General features: G+C 53.4%; 1 protein-coding gene across 1 annotated transcript; it reads right to left on the minus strand.

The window, feature by feature from the left end:
- Positions 1-13,058: 13,058 nt before the first annotated feature.
- Positions 13,059-13,957, minus strand: TMEM74B (transmembrane protein 74B). Its single transcript, XM_047069691.1, has one exon. The coding sequence runs from the start codon at positions 13,755-13,757 to the stop codon at positions 13,059-13,061; it is 699 nt and encodes a 232-aa protein (XP_046925647.1). The 5' UTR covers positions 13,758-13,957.
- Positions 13,958-15,305: the final 1,348 nt, after the last annotated feature.

The raw sequence follows: 15,305 nt of genomic DNA on the forward strand, positions 1-15,305 counted from the left end.
GCACTTTCCCTCCACAGCTAGCATTGCATCCATGGATGGGCCTTTCTGCTTCTCAGATCCTTGGGTTCTTTCTTCTAAATGAGGACACATTATTTATCTGTGGGCACAGGGTAGGCTACCAGAGCCTTCCTGAGGTGTCTGCTAATATGCTGTAGCCTGGAACTGCCTGAGAGGGGGTTAAGGGTACCCTCAGCTGGGGCTTGAGTGGGGAGGCCAGCATGAGCAGGCGCCCTGGCCATTTCTGGGAGACCCCATCTCAAGCACTGATTTAGTGAAGACCGCCTTGAAGCCTTTAGCCTTCTTCCTTAAGGGCCTACAAATGGGTGGAGTGTTTTTGTTTTCGAATTGGGTCATGCTGGCTACGGAAAGGACTTGGGGCGGTTTGGTCACATAAGCATCCTTCATTATAAAAGGAAGCATTAAAGGAACATCACACTAGAAACCATCAGACGAGCAGGGAAGCAGATCACTTTTAGATCTGTGATTTAAGGAAAAGAGGATTCAAACAATAAATTTGGCACTTGGTTTTTCTAGTAGCACAGGTTGAAAGGATAGTCCTATACATAATTGTTTTCTGAAAACAGAAACTTCAGTGATTCTCATCTGCAGAATGAGCCATTTTTTGCGTGGGTCTCCTTGTATCAAGGACACTGAGGAACATCGTGTCTTAGTTCTGTGGGGGGAAGTGAATGGGGCCTTCAGGAACTTCCACGTCATGCTGTCAGTGTTTGTTGTAGTCTAGGCCACTTCCTCCTTCCAGCCAGGAGTAAGCACCAGGCCGAGCGGGAACGGTTCCAGGGTATGCCTTGTGGAAAGGTGGGATCCTTAACAATAAAAATCAGCACTTAATAACCTGTTCCTTTTTTTTAAATTAAAAAAAAAAAAACAGCTTTATTGAGATATACCCACATGTACCCATGAAGTTTACCTTTTTCTTTTTTTTAATCTTTATTTTTGAGAGAGAGAGACACAGAGACAGAGCATGAGCAGGGGAGGGGCAGGGAGAGAGGGAGACACAGAATCCAAAGCAGGCTCCAGGCTCTGAGCTGTCAGCACAGAAACGTGGGGCTCGAACCCACGAACTATGAGATCATGACCTGAGCCGAAGTCGGCTGCTTAACCGACGGAGCCACCCAGGCGCCCCACAGTTTACCTTTTAAAAGTGTGCAATTCAGTGGTTTTTACTATATTCACAGTGTTGTGCATCCATCACCACATCTAACTCCCGAACATTTTCGCCACCTCAAAAAAAAAAAAAAAGGAACCCTGTACCTATTAACAGTCCCTCCCATTGCCCCGCTCCTGGCCTCAGGCAACCACTAGTCTGTTTTCTCTCTAAAGATTTGCCTGTTCTGGACACTTCTCACAGGGACAGTCATACGGCACGTGGCCTTTTGTGTCTGGCTTCTTTTCACTGACATCTTCAAGGTTCCTCCATGTTGTAGCGTGTGTCACTGCTGCATTCCTTTTTCTGGCTGAAGAATACCGCTGTGTGGACAGAAACCCCCATTTTCTTTCTTTCTTTCTTTCTTTCTTTCTTTCTTTCTTTCTTTCTTTCTTTCTAAATATAGTGTATTGTCAAGTTCACGCACATACAGTGCGTGAAGTGTGCTCTGGTTTTGGGGGTAGATTCCCGTGGTTCATCGCTCCCATACAACACCCAGTGCGTATCCCAACAAGTGCCCTCCTCACTGCCCATCACCCGTTTTCCCCCTTCCCCCCATCAACCCTCGGCTTGTGCTCTATTGAAGAGTCTCTTATGTATATCCCTCTTTCCGTATCCACTTCTCAGTTACCGGACAGGTGTTGGGTTGTTGCCACTTTTTGTGCTGCCGTGGACATCTGTGTACAGGTCTTTGCGTAGACCTAGGGTTTCATTCCTCCTGGGTATATGCCTAGGAGTGGGATTGCTGGATCGCATCATAATCGTGTAACTTTTTGAAGAACTGCTAGACTTTTCCAAACTGGCCGCACCACTTTACGTTCCCACCAGCAGGGTGCGAAGCTTCTCGTTTTTTCCACATCTTCGCCAGTGCCTGTCAGTCTTCCTGCATGTAGCCATCCTAGTAGGTGTGAAGTGTTTTTGGCTTAGCTGTAAGAAAAAGAACTTGACCTGGGCTGGGCGAGAGAGACCAGAACCAGTCACCTCAGGGGAGCAGACCATGGCTTTGGTCATCGCCACCTTGGGGTGACCATGGCTGGTGAGCCACAAAGGGATTGGGTTTGAGTTGGGAAGTTCTGGTCAGGATGCGGTACAGGATGGGTCCGGCGTAGAGGGGAGTTTCCAAGTCTGGTGCAGTTCATGGCACCACTCTTGCTTGGTTTGAAATTTCCGTGTTTGCCCGATGGCTTACAAGGAGAATAAAAGTTGGATTCCAAATCCTCATCTTCTGGTGGCAGGCCATAGACCACTTGTACTGTCTTTCGCAACCCCCACAGCCCCATCTTCTCTTCCTTGCCTTGTTTGCTTCCCAGTTCTTGGAGCTGGCTGTGATTCCCTTTGCTTCTGTCTACTCCGTGTCCTGTGTCTGCGTTGTTGGCCAGGGTACAGAGGAGTACCACAGCCACCCTTCCCCAGTTTGCTCGAGCTTCGCGGTCTCCTGAGGCGCTTGCTCAAAGTACACAGTATGTCCTGGCGCCGACCCACACCTTTATCCAGATCTCCAGGGTCGGGCTTTTAAATCTGTTGGTCATGGGTTCCTCAGATTCATATGATCACGTAAGTTTGAGAACTCTCCAGGAGGGAAGACTAGATCCTTGCTACTCAAACCAGCTGCACCAGCAGCATCACGTGGGAACTTGTGAGAAATGCAGAGTCCCGGGCCCTACCCCAGACTTGGTAAATGAGGATCTGCATTTTAACAAATTCACCGGGTGATTCATGTGCACATTAAACGTTTGAGACACTCTTTGTACGCTCTTTCTGTCTTTTCCTTTTACCTGGCCGTCAGGTGCAAAGAATTCAGCCAGTCTTCTTGGTTCGTGACACACTATGACTAAGGCACACAAGAATTCCCTCGTTTTGTTTGTCAGGTTTTACCCCCGATACCCACTCCGTTCCCTTGCTCCCATGGGTCACTCACATGTGTTTCACATATGTTTCTAAAACTGCATGTACCCTTGTAAAATGGCATATATCTTCAAGTCATAATAACCACAATAAGGTAGTATCCTCATTGTCTAGGCCAGAAAAAGAGGGTTTGGAAAGGTCCAGTAAGCTTGGCTTCCTCAAAGCCAAGCAGGAGTCTAAGAATCAGGCTGGCATGGATGTGAGTCACAGACTTCCCTCTGCCGGTGCGTGGCTTTATCTGCAAAATGCACATTACCTGCACCTCCAGGACTGTTACAAGGTCCGACCAAATAGTGTGTCTTAACAAACACACAGTTGGAGCTCAGGAGGCCATATGGATAGATAAGGCCTCATGAGGGCTCAAGGATGAGGCTGTCCTCCAGTGCACACAACAAGCACTTATCCGGTGCCCATGGCGTGCTTGGCTTTTCTTAGCCACCACTCTAGCCACCCCCAAGGTAAACACTGTTGGCACTGGTTGAGGTGCTAGGCTTGCCCCTCTAGGGATGGCAGAACCATGATGGGAACCTGGGTCGGCCTGGTTCTAAAGCCAGTGCTCTTCTCGTAGAACTGCCTTCCCCAGGTCCCCATGCCCTCTTCAGGGAAAGAGCATGGGTCTCTGTGCAAAACCCATTCCTGAAGCTGGAAAATCAAGTCAGGACTTGTACGAGAAAGGAACAATGCAGCACAATCCCGGGGATGTTCTAAGACTCCCAAGTCTGCGATGTGTATCTTGTGTTCCTGAGCACGTCCACCTACAGGCCACAGGGCCCAGAGCGCCCAGGTTAGGAGCGTCAGAAGTTACCCAACCCGACCCCCATTTCAGAGGAAGAAACAAGCCTGTGAAGCCCCTCTGTGAGCGTGAGCTCCTAAGAGGCCTCACCAGGCCCCAGAGATGGGCTTGGAGTCTGCACAGGGCTGTCCCCTGGCCCCAAGTGATGCTCACCTCTACCTTCCAAGTTGAGTAGGATAGAAGCTACTCTCCTCATTAAGCAGTTGAAAAAGCAGGTCTGGAGCAGTTGAGTGACTTTCCCAAGGCCTCACAGACCACAGAAATCGTAGCGCCACTAAAAACTGCCCCAAACAGTCATGTTGGTCCCCGAGACAAAAGATGAATCTCCTTCCCTTTCACCCTCTCCCCTCAGCTGGTCTGAGCGATGGAGGAAGGTACGGTCCAGGTTCAGCACCCTGGTCAGCACCAACCTTCTCTGCCGCTGCCTTTGGGCCAGGGTATCCCCGCATCGGGTCTGCTACTCTCCAATCCAGGATGGCCCACTCTTGGGGCAGGCAGGCAGGCATCCCTAAGAGAAAAGGACCTGGACTTGGGTGTCCTGCCTCCAAGACACAGCCCCGCCCTGCCGCTCTTCTTCAGTTAGAATCACAGGACCGCAGTTTCATCCTGTAGGCTGCTTGGTTCCCAGGACAGAAATCCAAGTGAGAAGCCTATGCCTATGCAGAAGAGAAAGACAAGCAGGGGCCCTGAGCCATGATGATCCTGGGCAAGTCCTACCCCCCTATGGCTTTCCCCACCTGTAAAATGGGGCTGAAGGTGGAGCTGTCTCCAAGATCTTGTCCAGCTGTGAGATTCCATGATTCTAAGTGGGCCATGGGCCTGGCCGAGTTCAGTACTCCCCCACCTGCCCTCTGCCTCCTCCCCACAGAGCTCCCCAACACAAACCACAGGCCTCGAAGTGGCAGCCCATGGCCCAGATCTGCCCCCACACAAGCTCTGGCCTGCATGTTATTAAACTTAATACGAGGCATGATGGCATACTACTAAATCTGAGTCTTGACTCTGCTGTGTACCAGCCTGTGTGGCAGCGGACAAGTCACTTAACCTCAGCTTCCCCATCTGTAAAACGGAAGTAATGAGAGCACCTACTTTGCAAGGTGTCGTGAGGTTTAAATGAGCTACTAGTTGTAAATGCTTAGAAGAGCACCTGGCAGAGAGACCATCATGAGATGTCACTTACAAACGGAATGACCCGTGTGTGTAATGCGTAACTGGTTCATTGACATGTACAGACACAAAGAGTTTTCTCTCATTCAGCTGACCTCTGTCAGTGCCCCCTTTCTCATCTGTGCGTCATGGCCCAAGCAAGAACTCATCCCTTTGATTCTCCAGCTTGGTCCAGTCCCAGCTAGAACTTTCCAACTCACATCCAGTTCCAGGAGGTCTCCGCTGACCTCTTTTGGACCTTTTGCTGCTCCTCTGTGGCAGGGCAAAGGAGAAGGAAAACAGCAAAGTTATCTCTTCGCTGGCGGTGATGGGGATGGGGTGGGGGGAGGTACTCTTGCTCTGATTCACACTGGCTGGCTTGGGCGGGCTTTTTGATGCCGGAGTCCCCAGTAGACAGCAGGTGTAATTTTGTGGGGTGCCAGGAGCTTTGTTCTGGACCCTCAGAGAGAGTGGGGGCTTATCTAGTCCACCAGAGGCTCACAGCCCAGTTGCTTCTTGAGTTACCGTTCGGGCCGCACAGCCACCTGTGCCCAAGCAGCTCCAGCCTCCTCTCACTTCCGTGCACAAACACTTGGGGCCCCTCGAGCCACGGGGTCCTCCATGTGCCTAGAGTTCAGGGCCTCAGAACACCAGGAGGGAAGGCAGCACTGCCCTTCATCCTCCCTGATCCCCAGCACCGCTGTCCCTTCAAGCCAGCACAGGCCACGTCTGTGGCCTCCCACATCAGAAATTCTCCAGTCAGAAACAGACCTCATCCCCTTGTTCACAAATACCCCAGAGTTCCAGGGGACGCATTTCGAGCCCTCTCAAGAGTACTCTCCTTAGGTTTTTCATCTATTCGGTGCCGTATCTCCAAACCCTAGCAGAGAATTGGGGCGCAAATCTGTTGAAAGACTGAACGAAGGATCCTCGGATGGCCAGCGCTCAGGTGGTCTGCAGGCCTTGCCCTTCAAACCTCCAGCCAAGAGGCAGAAGTCTGTCCACTTCTGGAGGACGCAGCCATCTGAGTGACTGGGCAGGGGCGAGGGGCGGATATCTGGGCCCCGCAGTCGGCATCTTACCAGACACTTCCGTGGCCTCAGTTTTGGCCTGTGACAGAAATGTGACATTTCCCAGGCCGTGGGATAATCCCCATTGGTATCCTTTTACCCACAATGTCCAGATGTCCAGCTGCTCGTGGAAAATCAGGAGCTCTGGCGAGCGTGAGCCCCTCCACCACAGGGCACTGGGCAGCCAGAGCTGAAGCAAGCACCCCTTTAATCCTGCCCTGACTGTCCACAGCCACCTGCTTCCCTCGTGAATGTGACCTGCTGAGCCCTGCAGGCATGGGCACCGGGCCCTGCGTTCATTTTTGATGGGAGAGGGTGGGGACTCTCAGGAGGTGAGTTTGGAATAGTGACAACTCGCCTGTGGGCCCCTAACCCCCACGAGTGGCTTCACTGAAAGGAGATGTGGACACAGAGAAAGGAGTCAAAGAGGAGAACAGGGAGGTTGGAGGAAGAGAAGAGCTGGGAGTGGGAAGGACATGGCCCTTCCTGAATGCCCTTGACGCTGAGTCGGTATGGGCCTCCAGGGAAGAGGTTGGCATGGCAGCCCCTCCTTCCCCTACCCTCCCTGCTCCCCCTGGGGCCGGCTTTCCTACCAGAAGATCCTTCTACTCCTGAACCTCCCCTTAGGCCCAGGAGAGCGGCAGCCTCCACCTCGAGGTCATGTCCTCTGGCTACAGCTGGAGACCACAGTCCCACGGACTGGCCTCCCCAGTGCCAGTGTCGTCCCTATAATACATCTGCCATCAGAAGAGTCTTCCTGCCACACACATCTGACGGTTGGCAGTGAGCTCTCACCATGTCCCGGACCCCGTGCTATGCCCTATACCAGTGTGAACCCAGAGTCCTCTTAACGACCTTGTGGGTGGAGGACTGCGGTCATCCCCACCAAGACACACATGCCCGCCAGCGTGCCTCGTCTCAACACCCCAGCGTAGACCCTACAGACCCTTCCCCCACACCCCCCTCCCCGCTAAACCCTGCGCTTTCTATGCCACTGAGCCCCTGATCATGCTGTTCCCCTGCCCAGTATACCTTTCCTGCTCCCCGCATCAGATAACTGTCCTCATGTCAGACGCTGCCTCACTGTTTACGATTCCTACTAGTCATCATCAAAAGGCTTCCAGGAAGGCCTTTCCTGACCCCCAACTCAGTCAGATACTTTCTCTGCACACTCACACGTGTAGCCTGATGTGCACTGTCCTGTTGCCCCAGGCATTCTGTGACTAACTCAGGGGCAGGGGCTGTGTGTTCCTGCAGTGCCTTGCCCAGGGAAGAGTGCTGATTAGATGTGAGTGAATGAATGAATGAATGAATGGGAATAGCTAATAGTATTGAGTAATTATGGAGTGCCAGACACTGGGCTAAGTGCTTTACAGGTATCTCATTCACTGCTGACCATGCCTTCCCGGGGAAGGTGCTGTTATTAGCATCCCTGGTCTACAGAGGAAGAAACAGAGGCTCGGGGACATTAGGCATCTACCAGGCATCCAGGCAGTCGGACTCCAAAGCCAGTTCCCATTTACTCTTACCTGATGGACCATCCTCAGTCGGCCCCCTCCAAGAGGGCCCCCCCCCCCCGCCGTCTCAGACCTCTGAAATTTGAGTAGGGACAAAGCTCAGAAGTGCTTGGCCTCCTGGGAGAAGGAGGGCAGTAATCCTGCCACCTGGGGCACCATTCAGATATCCTGGGGCTTCTCATTTGCTCGTGGATGACCTGACCCAGGAAGAGGAATGACCTGGGGAAGAGGGTATTTGGGCCAAAGACCAGAAGATACAGAGGGCCAGGCTCTGGCGATTGGGACATTGGCTCTCCTTAAAGAATGGGGGTTGGAAGCTGGGGGAGTCTCTTGATTCAATCCTACCCAACTCTACTATGCTCCATCCCTAATGATACCCAACAACCTGACCAGTAACCTAACACACCTTCCCTAACAAGGAGCTCCCTACCACTCCAACCGGGACAAGGTCTCAGCAAGCGTCTCCTTCCCTCAGGTGAAACTTAACCTCCTTGGGGACATCAAGGGGAGTCTACTCTCTCCCAGAGAAACCAACAGGCCCCGATGGAAGGCATCTCGGTTTTACCAGTGCCGCCAACACCCTACTTTTCTCCCAGACAGAACGCCAGCTCCTGGGGCTTCTTCATAATGCCTCCCTTCTTCCTCCCTCCTCCTGCCCCTCCAAAGCTCTCCGGACATAGGGTAACATGCTCTTAACTTTAGAATGCCCTCCGCTCGTGTTTCCTGATCTCCCGAGTCACCAGACAAGGCAGAGTGGAAAGGTTTCCAATTTCATTCTGGAGGACCAGAGGGGTGGAGCGATATGCCCATGGCCCATAGGGAAGGGGTGACTTCAGGACCTTGGCTCACCTGGTTCCCAGCCAGGACCACACAGTCCCCTCCCAAAATGCCAGGTGGAAACACCGTGTGGACATCTCTCCTCCTCCACCCAAGCAGGAGAGGGAGCAGGAAGGATAGAGATACCAGCATAACCTGGAGAGGGGGAAGCTGACTGTGGCTATGAGGTTAGCTTCCTGGGAACAGCAAGGCCTGTGTGGCTTCTGGAGAAAGAGAAAACATTATCAATAATCCAGTGGTTGCTTTGGCTTGGAGCTGCTTCAAAAGAGTAGGTGTCCTTGGCTTCTGAGCGAGGTCAGACAAGAGAAAGGAGTGTGTGTGTGTGTGTGTGTGTGTGTGTGTGTGTGTGTGTGTGATGTCCCTGCCTAGGTATGTGCCCCTGTACATGTGCATGTGTATGTGTGGGTGTGTACATGTAATGAGGAGGGCATTTTTAAAGAGAATCCCAGAGAAGGTGATGCTTATTCTCAAGGAAGAGAGGTGGATAATGGTGGAACCTCCCAGCAGCAAGCACTTTCAGCCTGGGGTCATCCCAGGGGTCAGTGAACAGTTGTGATGATAGGCACGGGGGCTTCAGAAGTCCAGGCCCGGCCACTCAAGGTTCTTGAGTAAGAGAGAATCAGGCTGGTGTATCACAGGCGCCTAAATACCCAGCAAATGCCCCCCCCCCAAGACTAGCTGGAATCTGTCTCCAACAAGACTGGGGGGGAAGAAGGGTCTTCCTCCATCAGAGAAACCCCTCCCTTCCCCCACATAAAGCAGTAAGTACCAAGGCCCTGAGAGCAGAAGGCAAACGGATTCCCAAGCTCCAACGTCAGGTCCCAGAGACAAAACACACTCCATACTTCCAGCCCTAGGATCTTCTGCATGACTGTCGTGCACCCCTAGAGGGGGCTCCGGGAGGTGAGGCAGGGGCTAGGGGTCTCCAGGACCCTGCACTGTTCGTCCAACAGTGAACACCTACTTTGTGTCACGCACAGTTCTAGCCCAGGGCCTACAAAATGCCAGCCCTCGTGTGGCTTGCGAGGGGGGAAGAGAGATGATAAGTATAAAACATGGCCTGCTGAGTGGTGATTAGCTCTGGAGAAAAAGCAGGAAAGGAAGAAAGAGAATGAGGTTGAGGTGGGGGAAGGGTGCAATTCAAAATTTTCTTTAATGTTTTTATTTATTTTTGAGACAGAGAGAGACAGAGCATGAGCAGGGGAGGGGGAGACACAGAATCCGAAGCAGGCTCCAGGCTCTGAGCCGTCAGCACAGAGCCCGGCGCGGGGCTCGAACTCAGACTGTGAGATCATGACCTGAGCTGAAGTCGGACACTTAACCGACTGAGCCACCCAGGCGTCCCTGAAAGGGTGTGATTTTACATCAGCATCAGCAAAGGACTCGCTGACAAGGGACTCGCTGAATAAAGCCCCTAAGGAGGCGAGCAAGTGGGCCTTGCATGTATTAAGGTGAAATGCCTTCCTGGTAGAAGCAGCAAGTGCAAAGGCCCTGAGGTGGGAGTGTGCCTTTCAGGCTTGAGGAACAGCACAAGGAGGCGAGTGTGGCTGGAGTGAGCAAAGAGGCAAGGTGTGAGAAATAAGGCCAGAGAGGCACAGGGGCCAGACTGCGATAGGATTTCATGGGCCACTGTGGGGAAGGGACACACATCTGGGGAGACCTGAATCTATGCAATTTCAGGGGCCATCCTTTAAAAAAAAAATTACATATAAAACGTTGACTCTGGGCCTCGGAAGGTGCCTGGGGCAAGTGAGGGGCCTGGACAGTACACCTGACCAGAGGGAGACTTTTGGCTTTTGCCCAGAATGAGAGGGAAGCATAGGAGAGTTCTGAGCCGACGAATGACCTGACCCAATTAAATCTGTCTGGCCGCAGTGTGGAAGATGAACTGGGGGCAGAGGGCGGACAGGAGAGAAATCGGAATACCGATGAGCAATGTGGACCAGGTAATTGCGGCCAAGGGGCGGGCACGGGCAGATTCCAAACACAGAACCAACCAGATGTGCTCATGGGTAGGATGAGAGGTGTGAGAAGCGGCGGGCAGAAGGGCAGCCCCAAGGTCTTAGGCCTAATCTACTTACCCCCAACTGAGGTGGGGAAGGAGTGATCTTAGTGACTGGACCTCCTACCTCTCCCACTTCACAGATAACACAATACTCAGAGACGTGGAGTGGCTGGCCCAAGGTCACACAGCCAGTGAATGGCAGAGCCTGGATTCAGACCCAGGGCTTCCCAACTCCAAAGTGGATAACCAACACACTAGGGAAGCAAGGTTTGGGGGCCCTGGTGGCATGTCAGGTGGGAAAGGCAGCTCCTAGAAGTGAGGCACATCCCAGGGACCATGGGGTTCCCTGGGACCGCTTCACAGCTACCCCCCCAACAAAGCCTGCAAAGAAGGTTCTCAGCACCCTGTGCCACGTGTCTCCCCGATTCCTTCCTAAACCTGTTTCTGACCCACCGGCTGGCAGATCTGAGCCACACTCTTGGGGAAATGTTTTTGGCTCTCCGGTTTTCTTAATTCACTGACAAGGTAATGACGGCCTCGATCCATTTATACACATTTTCTAAAGGAGTTTCTGCATTAGGATGCAAAGCAGGCTTCTCTGGCTTGGAGAAAACCTGAGATTCCCAGGATATGATCTTCCAACAGATTTAGCCCCTAAATCAATTCACTGCATTTACACTGATAGGAACTGAGGGTCCCAGATGCCTCCACTCAACAGGTGAGACTCAAATGAGCCCCCCACTGTCCCAGTAATCTATACGGCTTGGACCAGTATTTTTATTATTATCACTATGGATTTGAAAGGCCTTAACCCATCCTTTGGGATGTCCAACTTGACTGTAGTTTACATAGAGCATTCACTTCTTCCTTGGAACGAGGTGGGGCGGCAGGGGGGGGTGGGGGGGGGAGTGGAAATTGACACATCAGGGAAGCCCTGACTTGTGAATCTTTCACCAGCTAGAGGCTTTGTTCTTTTCAAACCACACCCCTTCGACACCAGGAACAGAGCCCAGCGGGCCAAGCTGAACAGCCCTTGTCCCCTCCAGTCCTCCCCCAGCCCTCTGCTCCTGGCAAAACCTGCCAGCAGGAGCAGATATTTGATCTGTCGTAGAAGCTGTGCTGTTACATTTCCCAGATGTTCGGCTCCCGGGACTGAAGGCTCAGGTTACGGCTAATCAGGGCTGCTCTAGCCTACAGACCCCATTCCCACCACACCCTCCCACCCCCAAGAGACAGTTGGGATCCAGGGCCCACGTGGCCAACTGAGATGGAGTGGGTAGGACCTGCCTGGGGTCAGGGGGCTCATGGAAATGACCCCTTTAGGGTCTTCACATCAATGACCTAGAAGGCGTGTCCTCTCAAAGCCCTCTAGGGCCAGTCACACTGGGTGATGCCTCCCCCCCCCCCCCCCCCCCCCCCCGGGCCTCAAGCACCTGTATCTCCCCGCCCCCTAGAGCTCACTTCCTTTCCTCGTCAGTAGTTTAGAGTCTGGAGGGATTCTGCAAACACCCCACGAGAAAAACGGAACAAACAGTGGTCACTGCAGCTAGAGCTAGGCCTGCTTTCTAGAGCTTTCTAGAGCTATGCCTGATTTCTCCCCCAATACGTTGGGGCTCACTTTACCGCTAAGGGGAAGAAGGGAGGTTACAAATTCAGCACTAAAAAAAATTTTTTTTTTCTGCTCCCAGGATAAGGTCCGGGGCCAGAGACGTAACACTGAGAAGTGGGAGGTGACAGAAGCCCACATCCTGTCCACAGAAATACAACAAAGGCCTCTCACCCTTTCTTGTATGAAAGACCGCTCTTGTCCAGGCGTGCACTGGACTTTGTAAAATGTGTGCGACGATCTGGTCGCTGCAGGTAATTCGATCCCCAGACCAAAATCGGGCTGTAGCAAACTTTGGACTTCAACCCAGCCTAACCAGGGGATTCGGGACCACGCGAGCGGCTAGATGTCGGACAGCGGCGGCCACCCAAGCCGGGCCAGAAAATGGCGGAGATTGGCGAGCAGCAGCCAGACACCCTCCTTTCCTGTATCTACTGGGCTCCCATTCCGAGGGCAGAACTGGAGGGGCCCCAGGGATCATGCAGCCCAACCCTCTCAATTCACAGTCAGGGGGACTGAGGCCTGGAGAGGGGATGGTCGCCTCGGTGTTGATTTCTCCTCTCCTCGGGAAGCCAGCTCCCAACAGATGGTCAGGGCTGAAAGGGGGGGGGGGGGTCCCTCCGAGGTCGCCCAGCACCCGCACTTGGCTGATGAGGACGGCAGAGCTCCAGGAATTCCCCAAGGCATGAGAAACAGGATGGACAGCCTTTCAAAGGGCTCTCGATCCTTGGAAATGCCAAGAAACCTCATCCTCCCAGGGCAGCGGTTTCCAAACTTTTGTATTTTTAGCAGCAGAAGCCATCCTCCAAACAAACCTTATGCAAAACCTCAAGCTGCAAACACATCGGGGGGGGGGTGCTCTCACATGTGCAGCCTGGGCCCGGCCCCGGACTCCCCCCCACAGCACCCAAGACTGCTTCTGCAGGACCCTCCGTGGAGCTCAGTCTGCAACCCCAGGCTCTCGGGGGCCTTGTAGCCCTGAAGCTGAAGCAGCCAGACAGGGTGAGCTCTTATTTAAGACCCCTGGAGGGTGTGGCTGGTCTCTGAGACCTGGACAACTTCGTTCTCCACCAGAGCCTGGCCCCCGTCCCCATTGAGCTGTCTCATGCGCAGGTTAATGGAGCCATAGGTCTTCCTGGAGCCCCTGCCAGGGACAAAGGTGGGCCGGCGGTACAGCTCGCCCTTGCACAGGGAGACCATCAGCAGCACTGACAAGAGGATGCCACCCACTGTGAGCAGCCCCAGGCCCGCGATGATGCACTTGTCCAGGTGGGAGCCCAGGCGGGCATAGTACATCTCGAGTCGTTCCATCTCCCGCGCTGTCACCGTGTCAGGGTTGACGCGGGCCTCACGGGGGATGGCGTATGCAGTCACCACCAGGAGGATCCCACTCACCAGGAAAACCAGAGCAGAAACAAAGCCATAATCCACCGGGCGGCTCACGGGCTCCAGGCCTGGCCCCTCTTCTGAACGCAGGGATAGATCGTCCCGCTGGGATCGGGGTCGTGAGGGGACGCCCCCAGGGGGGCTGGGGGAGCTGGCCAGTCTGGTGTCCCCAGGGTTCTGGAAATGGGTCTCACGCTCCTCTGAGGAAAAGCAGGCATTCTCCACACCCTCCCTGGGTGGGCCCACCGGGCCCAGAGGGGCTGGTCTCCTTGGGATCTGGGGGCCATTGTGCAGTGTCTTCAGTTCCAGGCTGGGGGGAGATGCCATTGGGAAGGAGGGCCCCCGCTCATCCCTTGGCCCCTTGGCAGCTGGAAGAGAAAAGAAAAAGTCAGTTGAATTTAGCAGACCTCGACCAAGAGCCTGCTGGCGCCACGAGTAATGTGAGGGCGGTCCAGGCACAGTCCCTGGGGGAGCCTGCCAGACAGATGGGGGTGGGGTCTTAGACAGTGACCGAGTGGTGCCATCCAATCCAGCCCGGGACCTTGTCCCCCACTGGCTGGCAGGTGGCTTTGGGCAATTTACTTACCCTCTCTGGGCCTCAGTTTCCCTAGTAAGTGATAATATACCTCTACTTCCTACTCAATGGGACTGATGTAGGGCTTGAGATAATCCCTGTAAACTTCTCAGAACAGTAAGCATGAGCAGCAAGCTATCACTATCATTCAGATGGTGGCGATCGGGCTCAAATCCCAGCTTCGCCCCTTGAACTCGGGCAAGCGACGTGACCTCTTCAGACTCAATGTTCTCACCTGTTAAATGGGAATAAGCAAAACGCCTCCCTCCGAGGTCAAGGTGAGGATTTCGCAAAATAATGCAAGGCCCCAGCCAGTTCAACTAAGGGACACGGCTGTCGTGAAATGAGAATGGCCGGGGGCAGGGGGGAGGGGTGGAGAGGAGGAAGATGACGTACAGACAAAGAGGAGAAAGTCAGAGAAGCTTCTAAGGCTTGGTGGCATTTGAGCCAGACCTCAGAGAGTGAGTGGAAAATCCCCCGGCAGTGAGAGGGGATGAGGGCATTCTAGAGAGGGTGCCTCAGAGGCCAGCTGGGACCAGCTCTCAGACCATTTTTGGCTCATAGAGGTTTTGCTTTTTTCTTGTTTCTGGTCTGTTCATTTGTTTTTGAAGTAGTTGCCAGTATAGAAAAAGCAAAAGATTTTACATTTTAAACTTTGGGTTCCCGGCTTCTCTTGCAATAAGGGAAGAATCTGGCCCCCCCTAGGCCCTCGTTCCCCGACAGCCACACTCAGCCTCCTCTCTGTGTGTCACACACAGACGCATCCTCTCGGGCAGGTCCAGAGCCTGTCCCCCTCCAGGTCCTACCTCAGCCCCCTTCCCCACGCAGCAGACAGAACTCCTGATCCCACAGCAGAACTACTCTGTTCCCTGTACACACAGACACCCAGGGCCCCAGGCACACAAACCCGGGTCTCCACGCTGTATGGAGACCCCCGCGGTATAGGGTGGCTCACACGCCCTGGTGCGTCTACACACACGTATACACATGATTCTAGATGTTTCTCTGCATTCCCATGCCTGAGTTTATTCTTCAGTGCTCTGTGGTTCCGTGTGTGTGTGTGTGTGTGTGTGTGTGTGTGTGTGTGTGTGTGTGAGAGAGAGAGAGAGAGAGAGAGAGAATATGAGCAAATGAAGTGAATAGAGTGAATGAATGAATGAAAAAGAGCCTCAGTGCAGGAAGGCACGTTTTTCGATCTTTCTGATCTTCCTTCCATCGTGGACTTTGCAGTAGATCCCTCCTCTTGGCACACACAGGGCCTTTCATCTGAGTACAAAGCCAGTTTCCACTTACAACCCATT

The sequence above is a fragment of the Lynx rufus genome, unplaced genomic scaffold (assembly GCF_022079265.1).
Source record: "Lynx rufus isolate CCGP_SWC_20201006 ecotype Redwood Valley unplaced genomic scaffold, mLynRuf1.p SCAF_8, whole genome shotgun sequence".
Lineage (NCBI taxonomy): Eukaryota > Metazoa > Chordata > Mammalia > Carnivora > Felidae > Lynx > Lynx rufus.

What these genes read in the sequence shown, in the direction of transcription:
- TMEM74B (XM_047069691.1), bottom strand. Translation starts at nt 13,757, where the DNA reads ATGGCATCTCCCCCCAGCCTGGAACTGAAGACACTGCACAATGGCCCC.